At 39.5% G+C, this 11,954-nt stretch overlaps 1 protein-coding gene across 3 annotated transcripts in view; it reads left to right on the top strand.

Annotated features, from left to right (window-relative positions):
• Positions 1-4,658: 4,658 nt before the first annotated feature.
• The window catches only part of CEP120 (centrosomal protein 120), a 75,715-nt gene continuing 68,419 nt past the window's right edge, over positions 4,659-11,954 (top strand). For 2 of the 3 annotated variants that reach the window (XM_045566280.1, XM_045566279.1), the window contains exons 1-3: positions 4,659-4,774; positions 7,398-7,554; positions 9,487-9,601. In XM_045566280.1, coding sequence (XP_045422236.1) covers positions 4,726-4,774; positions 7,398-7,554; positions 9,487-9,601 — 321 coding nt within the window. In that variant the 5' untranslated portion in view covers positions 4,659-4,725. Of the gene's footprint in view, positions 4,775-7,397; positions 7,555-9,486; positions 9,602-11,954 lie in introns of those variants that run through there. The other variant, XM_045566281.1, reaches the window with a different exon arrangement.

Below are 11,954 nucleotides of genomic sequence, written 5' to 3'. Positions count from 1 at the left end.
CCCTCCTCCCCCCTCCCACCTGCCTGACACCTGATGAATGTTACTACTATATGCGCACATAAGTGTTGATCAGTTAATACCAATTTGATGGTGAGTACATGTATTGCTTGTTTTTCCATTTTTGTGATACTTCACTTAGTAGAATGGGCTCCAGCTCTACCCAGGATAATACAAGAGGTGCTAGGTCACCATTGTTTTTTGTGGATGAGTAGAACTCCATGGTATATATATACTACATTTTATTAATCCACTCATGTATTGATGGCCCCTTGGATTGTTTTCACATCTTTGCAATTGTGAATTGTGCTGCTGTAAACATTCAAGTGCAGATGTCTTTTTTATAGAATGTCTTGTTTTCCTCTGGGTAGATGCTCAATAATGGGATTGCTGGATCAAATGGTAGTTCTACTTGTAGCTCTTTGAGGTATCTCCATATTAGTTTCCACAGAGGTTGTACTAGTTTGCAGTCCCACCAGCAGTGTATGAGTGTTCCTATCTCTCTGCATCCATGCCAACATTTATTGGTTTGGGACTTTTTGATAAAAGCCATTCTCACTGAAGTTAAGTGATATCTCATTGTGACAAATAATCCATCATGACTAAATGAATGGGCTTTGTCCCAGAGATGCAGGGATGGTTCAACATACGTAAATCTACAAATGTAATTTAAAACATAAATAGAAGTAAAAATAAAGACCATATGATCCTCTCAATAGATGCAGAAAAAGCATTTGACAAAATTCAGCACCCTTTTATGACAAGAACGCTTAACAAAATAGGCATAGACAGGACTTACCTAAAAGTGATACGAACCATATATGACAAACCCACAGCCAACATCATACTGAATGGAAAAAATTGAAAGCATTTCTGCTTACAACTGGAACCAGACAAGGTTGTCCTCCATCGCCAGCCACTTCTATTCAACATAGTGCTGGAGGTCCTAGCCAGAGCAATCAGACAAGAGAGAGAAATTAAGGGCATCCAAATGGCGGCAGAACAGGCCAAACTATCACTCTTTGCTGATGATATAATCTTATATCTAGAAAACTCCAAAGATTCTGCCATGAGACTACTGGAATTGATAAACACATTCAGCAAAGTCTCAGGTTACTAAATTAATGTACAGAAATCAGTAGCATTCCTATACACCAACAACAGTCAAACTGAGAACCAAATCAAAGACTCAATATCCTTCACAATAGCAACAAAGAAAATAAAATACCTGGGACTACAGTTAACTAAGCAAGTGAAAGACCTCTACAGGGAGAACTAGGAAACACTCAGGAAGGAAATAGCAGAGGACGTAAACAGGTGGAAAACCATACCATGCTCATGGGTCGGCAGAATCAACATTGTTAAAATGTCCATACTACCCAAAGTGATCTACAGATTCAATGCATTCCCCATTAAAATACCAACATCATTTTTCACAGATATAGAAAAAATAATTTTACACTTTGTATGGAACCAGGGAAGACCCCGTTTAGCAAAAGCAATCTTAAGCAAAAACAACAAATTAGGCCGGGCGCGGTGGCTCACGCCTGTAATCCTAGCACTCTAGGAGGCCAAGGCAGGCGGATTGTTTGAGATCAGGAGTTCAAGACCAGCCTGAGCAAGAGCGAGACCCCGTCTCTACTAAAAATAGAAATTATCTGGCCAACTAAAAATCTATATAGAAAAAATTAGCCGGGCATGGTGGTGAATGCCTGTAGTCCCAGCTACTCGGGAGGCTAAGGCAGTAGGATCACTTAAGCCCAGGAGTTTGAGGTTGCTGTGAGCTAGGCTGACGCCATGGCACTCACTCTAGCCAGGGGAACAAAGCGAGACTGTCTCCAAAAAAAAAAAAAAAAGAAAAAAAAAAAGAAAAAATTAGGAGGCATCCATTTATCAGACTTAAAACTATTCTACAAGGCTAGAGTAACTAAAACAGCATGGCACTGGCAGAAGAACAGAGACAGCAACTGATGGAACAGAACTGAGAACTCAGATTTTAAAACCATCCTCATATAGCCATCTAATCTTTTACAAAGCAGACAAAAACATACACTGGGGGAAAGAATCCTTATTCAAATAACGGTGCTGGGAAAATTGGATAGCCACATGTAGAAGACTGCAACAGGATCTGCACCTCTCACCTCTCACAAAAATCAACTCATGGTGGATATCAGACTTAAACCTAAGGCATGAAACTACAAGATTTCTAGAAGAAAATGTTGGGAAAACTCTTATAGACATTGGCCTAGGGAAAGAATTTATGAAGAAGACCCCAAAGGTAATCATAGCAACAACAAAAATAAATAACTGACCAGATCAAATTAAAAAGCTTTTGCACAGCCAAGGAAACTATCACAAGAGCAAACAGACAACTTACGGAATGGGAGAAAATATTTACCTGCTACAGATCCAATAAAGGGCTGATTACTAGAATCTATACAGAACTCAGGAAAACCAGCAAGAAAAAAAATCAAACAACCCCATTAAAAAGTGGGCAAAGCACATGAACAGAAACTTTTCAAAACAATATAGATTAATGGCCAACAAACATGAAAAAATGCTTAACATCTCTAATCAGGAAAATGCAAATCCTTTAAGTGTTGTTAGTGTCATATACTTATTAGACCTCTCAACAGAGGATATATTAAGTGACAACACCGGTATTATAACAACAAAATTTAGACTGTGATAAACTGTACAGGATACACAACCTGTTTCTTCAGTAAATAATTTCAAGGAAAAAAATGTAGTAAAGGGTACTTATAGATTAAATGAGACAAGGGACATACCAACCAAATGCATTGTGTTTTGGAACTTACTTGGATCAGGAGTTGAATAAATCAACAGAAAAAAATTACTACATAATCAGAGAAGTTTATATGTAACAGTATTAAGGAATTATTGCTAACTTTTTAGGTGTAAAATTAAATTGTGGTTAAATATTTGATATTTTAAGATTTTTTTAAAAAAAGTTTTTATCTTTTAGAGGTACATGTTGAAAAAGATGAATTGATGTGATGTTAGGACATTATCCCTCAAAATAATGCAACAGATGAAGATGATTGGTCTTGAGTTGATAATTGTTAAAGCTACATTATGTGTGCCTGGGAGTGCATTACGTTACTGTCTACTTTTAAGTGTTTGACATCTTCCACCAAAGAATGGATTGTTCAATGATGAATCCAAAGTAGACCGTTAAAGTAGATCATTACTTGGATTTTATATTGAATAATGCCTCATTTCAGGAACGCCTCTGATGGGGCCTGAAGTAAACTGGTTCAATCTCCACAAACTCCTCCTTTTCTTTTGGGCACAAAGCGAAGACGAAAACAACAAGGCCCAGAAATATGTTATTTGCTCTCAGAGCAACAACTTCTAAGTTTACAGAACAAGAAAGCAGCAAGAGAAACCAGACTTCCGTTCATTACCTCCTGCTATCGCAACTCTGCTGGTTTTTTTTCCTGTCATCTGTTACCGTAATTTATTTTTTGTGTTTCGAAGCAGAATTATTACAGAATTTAATGTTAAAAACGTCCACAATCGCTCCAGCTGACTTGGTTATCTAGGTTTCAAGCTGGAGAAACCTCCAAAAGATTTCTCATCTTTCCTAAAATAAAGTCCGAAATTGGCAGACGTAAGGGCAAAATGATGGTTGGCGGCGTCTCGACGCGTTACTTTTTGGTCTTGATTTTGCTCATTAGATACTTTGTGGTCGGGGGTAGAAGAGCCTATACCTTTAAAGCTCCCTACCCATGTGCCAGTGCTTTTGTTTTAGGGGAATTTCGGTGGGACAGGAAGTCCTCCGGGAGTCCGCGCCGGCGCCCAGGTGCAGCGATCACCTGCCGACGCCGCTTGTTTCCACGGAGCGAGGCTTTGAGGCGCCGCGCAAGAACAACTTAGGGACTTTGGAGTTCAGACCGAAGTCATTATTTTTCTGTGATTTAATTTTTTAAGCAGTGTTGAGACTGGGTAGTGTAGTTCAACACTAGAATTTTTTGTTATTTTTTCAAAATTCCCATTAATATATTTCTCAGTCTGTGGCTGAGGCACGAAGCGGAGACTACGTGACACTGTCCTTAGAGTAAGCTACGCAGTAAGCGACGCCGCTTCAGGAAGCGTTGACTGCAGTAGTGCGCCTGCGCAGCTAGTCCGCATCAAATTGCCCGCCTTTCCCCGTCCGGCTAGCAGAGGGCGCTGTGAGGTAATGAACGAGTCCTCCCTAGAGCTCTGGAACAGAGCGTGACAGGACGGTAGGCGAGGAGGGCTGAGGGGCGTTCTATCCTCGGCTGCCCAGGTCTCTATCGCCCTTTGTCCTCCAGCCTCCCCAGGGGCACTGGGCCTGCGGGCCCGGTTGCTAGGCGGAAGCAGGGCGCGGCCGTCGCCGCGGCGGCTGCCCGGGCGTTTGAAAAGCGGCTCCCGAGGCGGCAAAAGGTCCTTGGGCGGCGGGCTCGCTTCTGCCTGCAGACGGGCCGTGCTGCCGAGCAGCCGTTGCCTTGAGTCGGGGCAGGGTCAAGGCCTGGGTTGGCGGCCCGGGCGGGGGGCCCGGCGCGTTGCAGGCGGCGGTGGGGCAGGCCGCGGAGCAGCGTCTGGGCGTCACGGGCCGCGGGCGGGCGGCGGGGGCCCCGCCGCGAGTCCGGCCTGCGGCTGCGGCTGCGGCTTGTCCGAGACGCGCTCGGGCCCCGCTTCCTCCCGGCACACCCCGCCTCCGGGCCGCCGACCGCGGCGACCATGGTCTCCAAGTCCGACCAGCTGCTCATCGTCGTGTCCATCCTGGAAGGTGAGCGGCCGAGACTTGGTGCTGCAACCGCCGCTTCCTGAATTTTAATAGTGTGGGGCCGAGGGCTTGTTAACCGTGAGAACCCTGCCATCCTTGCTTTTGTTGCCCCAGCAGACTTGTTCAAGGTTGTATGTGGTGAAGTCTGTTAGGCAATTGATTTAAAAATCTCCCAAAGGAGTGTAAGAGCTATTAGGGATAAGTGATATTTAGCGTGACTGGCCTTAGCCCCAGAGTCTAGGAAAAACGATTTCCATCGGAAGCAGCACGTCGACGGCTTTTCCATAGAAGCTGAAAGTGTTCCTGGCAAGCACGTTCTGCTCCGCGGTCTCCTAGTAATAACAGCTTTCGTAAGAACTTTACCTTTGATTTGAGTACATGTTTCCTGCAATTTAAGAAATATTGCGGAGGCCGTTCCCTTTACAAGCCTTGATGGAGGCCTCAGGGGACTACTGTTAAGACGTATTATCCGTTCCTTAACAGTTTGCTCGTTGGATGAATGACGTTTGTTGGGAACGCATTGAGTGGCAGGCACTGGCTGGTGGTGTGAGAGTGAGACAGTCTTGGTTCTCAAACCTAAGGGTGTAGGATGGAGAATGTGTCAACAAATAATTCATCAGGGTGTGGAAGAAGGAATGACCACCTCTGTCTGGCCAAGCTGGGGAATGTTTACCAGAGGAGGTGACATTTATTTGGGTCCTAAAGATGATTAGTGGTTTGTCAGGTGAGAAAAGGAGGGTCAGTCCAGGGTAAGGGAAGAGCAAAGGGCACTGAAGGTATGGAAACGCAAGGCGTGATTTGCATTGCTTAAATGCAGCGTGGTTGGAGAGCGGAGTGCCGGAGGAGAGAGAAGGGCAGGGTAGTTGATGTGCAAAATTGGGGACAGTTTATGACTAACGTGTTAAGAAGGAGTCATTCTGAGGGGAACCAGAGGTATGGCTGGATTCCCCACTCCCCCACCCCTACTGGGAGGGTGTTTTGTGGAGGCCTAGCACTGTGTGGGAGGTGAGGGGGAAGGAAACATTGTAAACCTAATTTTTAAGTTTTGGAACAAGAAACTGACTAGAAGCCGTAAAGAGCTGCGGTGCTCTTAACTGTTAGATTACTGATTATTTAAAGACAGGACTGAAATCACCTTATAATTTGGTTAACAAAAGTTTTTAAACTTAGAACTGTGCCCCATGCAATGAGGAAACAAATGGTAATATCCATTCCCTTCAAGGATGTAGGGGTCCATGTGGGGAGATCAAATTAATGTGCAGGACAATACTGTAATTGTCCTGTAATATATTAATATTGGGGTGTAATATATTAAAAAGATGTGATATGGACTGTAAAGATAGCTTTGGGGGTGGGGTGGTGATGATGGCTGAAGTACCTGGAGTAGTAAATAAGCTTTAGATAGTTGAGAACAGAAGAAAGCCATTCCAGGTGATTGTACAACCAGGTCAACATGGGAATGAGCATGGTGGCTGGAACACTGAAGAGGACAGCAAGATGACCAGGGTGGAAGGAAGTGAATATTTAGTAATGTCATGGTAAAAAATGAGCTTTTACAGCTAGAGTAAATAGGCCTTGAAGAATCTTGAAAGTCAGGGAGTTTAGAATTAATGTTCTCAGAAATGGGTCAGCAGCATATATTCAATAGGAGAGTGTTTTTCTCAAGTTCAGTTTAATGGCAGTGTGCAGGGAAGAGAACCTGGAGTCAGGAATATCAGTTAGGTTGTTGCCACAAACACACCTAAAGCTAGCATGTGATCCTCTCTCCAAACTGTTCCTTTTCTTGTGTTTGTACTGTATTTCCATTCATGGTAACCACGCTGTTGCCTCAAGCCAAGAACCTGGGAGTCATCCTCATCCTGGATTCCCTCTCCATCCCCAACTTCCAGATGGTCCCTAAGTGGTATTGATTTTATTTTCTAAGTAATAGTAGGTGCTATTAATACATAAAAATTTTAAATAAATGAGTTTTTATTGTGAGTGCCTTGGCTAGGGGCCCTCATTATCTACCTAACTTATTGTAGTCTTTTCAGTAGTCTGATTCCTAAATATTTTCTACGTTTCCAGAAATATCTGGACTGTTCCCATTACTATGTGGGGATAGTCTTTCTGAAATGCAAATCTGATTTTCTTAAAATCCTTTGGTGTCCTAAAGGGTAATGCATATACTTCTTACATACTTACTGTATACTGCATTAAGTACTGGTATAATAATATCTAAAATTGGTATAATCACATTTTTAACTCTTTAATTCTAAATGTTATTGAGATCATTGCTACTCAAAGTGTGAACCAAGGATGACAGCATTCACATTACCTGAGATCTTGTTAGAAATGCAGACTCTCAGGCCTATCCTAGACCTGCTGAACTAGAATCTACATTTTAACAGGATCCCTAAGCACATTAATATTTGAGGAGTACTAATTTATAAATTATAGCTTTCAGTTTGATTCATGTTTCTTATGAATTATGAAAGTGAGTATATGTGTGTGTGTTAGCAAGGTAATTTATGGAATGTATAAATCAACCATTCTTAACATATATCAGATTGTAAAAACACATGCTAAATGATCCTATATGATTTTTGTGTGCTTCCAATTAACCTATATGGTCTTGTTTCTCCAGGTCGCCATTTCCCCAAACGTCCAAAGCATATGCTTGTAGTAGAAGCAAAGTTTGATGGAGAACAGTTGGCTACTGATCCTGTGAACCACACTGACCAGCCAGAATTTGCTACTGAGTTAGCCTGGGAAATTGACAGGAAAGCACTTCATCAGCACAGGTGACCATTATTTTCAATTTAAATTAGTATCTTTGTCAGTTTCTTCTTTTTCAGGCTGTTACAAATAAACATAGGTTGACTACCCTTATTCAAAATGCTTGGGACCAGGAACGTTTTGATTTTAGATTATTTTGGATCTTGGAATATTTTCATATACATATAAGATATCTTAGGTATGGGACCCAAGTCTAACACGAAATTCATTTGTTTCATGTATACCTTATATATATGTCCTGAAGGTAATTTTATATAATATCTTTAATAATTTTGTGCATGAAACAAAGCTTGTGTTAAGTGCTTGTGCTTGGAATTTCCCACTTGTAGTTTCATGTCAGGTCTCAGAGTTTTGGATTTTGGAGCATTTCAGGTGGGGCATACACAACCTGTAAATTTTATATCTCTGATTACATTACAGTAATAATCATTTATTGAATTTTTTTTAATGTATCAGGAAATTTTCAAAATACTTTGCAAAAATAAAACATTTAAACATTAGAGCAACCCTATAAGGTTGGTATTATTATTTCCCCTGTATTACAAATGAGGAAACTGAGGTTTGAGAGATTAAGTAACTTGCCCTAAGTCTAGCCTCCGGGTAGTGGTAGAGCACAGTTTTAACCACTATACTAAGTGGTTTTGGGGTTTGTTTGTTTGTTTTTGCTAATGTGTAAGACAATAGATACTCTAGAAATACTTTAATGATTCCTATTCAGTATTAAATATGGGTTGACAGTCATAATTTCTGTTAATTCATTTATTGTATATTTACCTGACTTGCCAAGGATATATAGAGAGGTACTCATTGAAAAGTCATGAAAGTAATTATATAAGGGATTCTTTGTAATTAATTTATATTTAATTTTTGACAAAAAATTACTATATAAAATAGGCTTAAAGTTAAAGCATCTTAGTTTTTCGTGAACTCTAGGACCAGAACAGGCAAGAACAGCAATCCTTTTATTTATTAAAGGATTGAAAATAAATTTTTTTCTGGGAAACACATAATCACTTTAATACTTGCTTGTTCTCAGTACTAAATCATATCAAAATAGAAAGTTAAAAAAAGAAGGAAAGCAAGGAGAAATTTATTTGCTTCTATTGCTAGATTACTGCATAGATTTATTTGAATGGGTACTAAATTCTTAGAGAATGTAAAAATGTTGTATTTCCTTTTAGTGGCATCTGAAATAGCTGCTTAGACAAAATCCTGCTGTGAGATGTTAGGGCCTGCATTTGTGGTTGTGTGTGCAGTTGGGTTAGTATCAGGTGGTACCACTGTGATTGCTATAGGCTGAGAAAATAATACAGATAAATTGAATTTACAATTGATAATTTTGTGCTAAGTGCAGTTTCTTAGTAATTCCGCTAGATAAAAGTGGTGGCAAAATCTATTCAGCTGAATGCATAAGCAAATATAGGGACTTCAAACTGAAAAAGAGCCCATGCTGTGTACCAGTCAGTATCATGCTTATAGAACATTGTCATATGTTACATTATTAATTTAAATTTTAGCAGTTTATGATTTTATGGTATTTAATTCCTAAGTTTGTTTTTTTGAGGCTATAAAAGAACTATAAGCATATATGTATGTTTGCAATTTTATGTGTGGATAATTTTTGACTTTCAAAAATCAAAGATTTTATACATTATAGAAACTTGATAAACATTGACCTAGATGGTAGCCTCTTTGACGAGAGAGACTAAGATTTTGACATGCTTTGTATATTACTTAGTTGGTATATAGATAAGTAGATATAGTTAATAGTTTTTGCCAGTTGGAGTTTTATAGAAAATATAGAATAGATACAGCTTATCCAACAAAATTTGCATGGACATATAAGATATCTTGGTAATAGGCAATTTTTTCAAGGCTAATAGAAAGTTCAATATTAAAAACCATTTTTATTTATCACATAAATTGTTTTATTACAGGCTACAGCGTACTCCTATCAAACTTCAGTGTTTTGCCTTGGATCCTTCATCTTCAGCCAAGGAAACCATAGGTTACATTGTTCTGGACTTAAGAACTGCTCAAGAAACAAAACAGGTATTGCCCTTTTGATGTTTTGTTAAGAATTATGTTAGACAGTTGATTTTTTTCAATAGATATCAGATTAATGAAAAGAAAAGGACATGAAGTACTGGGTGTGGTAGGTCATGGACTTGAGCCAGTATGGCAGTTTTAAGTTATAGTTTATGAATTTGGTTTAGAAAATCTCAAGGTTTTCATCATTCTTTTGACCAAGAACTATCTTTCTCAAAGAAACATGTCTGTGAGCTCAAACCTATATCCAAGTTGCTGTTACTTCAAGTTTAACATGTTCTGCTCCTGGGCTTTCCTTTCAAAGGTGGTCTCTTCCAGTGTTCCTTGCTTTGGTGAGTGGTCACCAGTCTCCTTCCAGTTATACAAGTTAGAAATATAGAAATCTTCCTTGACATTTCCTTTTTTATCTCTCCATAGCCACCCATTTCAGTTGTTTTTTTCCCTCCTGATCCATCTACTATTCTGTTTTTCACTGCTGCCATCCCAGCCTAAGCCACTATTATTTCTTACCTTGATTGTCATAGTAGCCTCCTAATTGGCTTCCCTGCTTCCTTATGTAGTAGTCAGAGCAAGTGAACTTACTGAAACGCACTTAACGTTATGTAACCAGTACCCCACTCCCCTGAAGGAAAAGATCTCAGGATCTTTATTCCTGTGTTAGTGCTTTTTATTATTGAACATGCTGCTGCTTATAACTTTTTAAGTATCCTGCAACCTTTTTGTACATGGTTGACTTTAGAAATCTTCCTTTCAATTTTTCTTAATGTCTTTGGTCACAATTTTCTTAAGAAAAATAAAGTAAAAAATAAAAAACCCACTAATATATTCTCTTTTATTTTAAATTCCAATCTTGATTTGAATCTTAAATTAGGATTCTGAAAAGAAAATTTCATCTGTTACTAATATTTTTGCTGCTGATAGAAATGATATTTGCAAATGATCAGTAGGGTTGTCCCAATGTGGGGTTCATAGCTGAAATTTTAAAATAATTTAAAAGAGGACTTGTTTTTCCCCCCATCCTTGGGTACTCATCCCCTCTCTGCCCCTAGGCCTTATGCTCAAAAAGGTTTTCCCTCTTTAGTCTCTAGACTCTGAACCAAGGAGGTTCATTGGGCCCCTGATGTTTCTTTAACCCAGCTTCTTCCCTGCAACATGCACGTGTCTGGAAGACACTTCTGTAGTCAGTCTGGTTGCAGAGAAGGTAGATCCTTTAAGGAGGAGGGTATCTGAGAGAAGAGAGCATGTGTGTAAATGGTCTTCGCATTCCCCATCCCAGTCCTTTAGGATACTTTGTCAACATATTTATGATCAAAGTTAAGGAGAAATGGTTCGAAATTACCTTGGTTTTATGAAAACCAAATTCTTTCTTGCTTATTCACTTTTGTTCACCAGCATAAATATTTGAAATTGACTAGTAGAATATTTAAATTTCAAAATAAATTGATTCTTTATAAATAAATATAAATACAGAAAAACCCAGATTTATTTTTCTGAGTTACATAACAGAAAAATATAAATTCTCTGAGTAGCTAAAAATCTTTTTTAGGTTTATACTCAAAATTAGAAAATGTTTGTCATAAGAAGTACAGCAACAAATACTATGCATTTTTATCTTTAAAAAACTAGGTTGTTGATTTTCTTTTTAACCTGTGGTCTAGTTAATCCTATTTTAATTATCAAATACAGCTTGAATATAACATAGCAGTTTATGGTTTTGATTAGTATAAGCACCAATTACTATATCTTTGTATAACAATGGTCAGAGTAGGAATACTGTTTCTAAGCATTGAAATGATGCCTTGGGCTGGGTGCGGTGGCTTACATCTGTAATCCTAGCACTCTGGGAGGCCGAGGTGGGAGGATTGCTCGAGGTCAGGAGTTCGATACCAGCCTGAGCAAGAGTGAGACCCCATCTCTACTAAAAATGGAAAGAAATTAGCCGGACAACTAAAAATATACATAGAAAAAATTAGCCGTGCATGGTGGTGCATGCCTGTAGTCCCAGCTACTCGGGAGGCTGAGGCAGAAGGATTGCTTGAGCCCAGGAGTTTGAAGTTGCTGTGAGCTAGGCTGACGCCACGGCACTCTAGCCTGGGCAACAGAGTGAGAGTCTGTCTCAAAAAAAAAAAAGAAATGATGCCTTGGCTGAACAGTGGTTTCCTGCTCTAATGATACATGTAGCCATGAGATTTTTCAGGCTGCTTTGGGTACTAGAATTTCTCAGGTTGCTGTAGAGAGGATATTCAAGTAATTGAGGATACTTTGTTCTGTGAGAAGGCTTTTATTTCACTATCAGTCAGGTGTTAATGTATCATCCATAACGCAGAACTCTACCATTAGGGCTTTACTTTAGTAT

Source organism: Lemur catta, chromosome 12 (assembly GCF_020740605.2).
Source record: "Lemur catta isolate mLemCat1 chromosome 12, mLemCat1.pri, whole genome shotgun sequence".
Classification (NCBI taxonomy): Eukaryota; Metazoa; Chordata; class Mammalia; order Primates; family Lemuridae; genus Lemur; species Lemur catta.
This window is presented reverse-complemented; position numbering and strand designations above follow the sequence as displayed.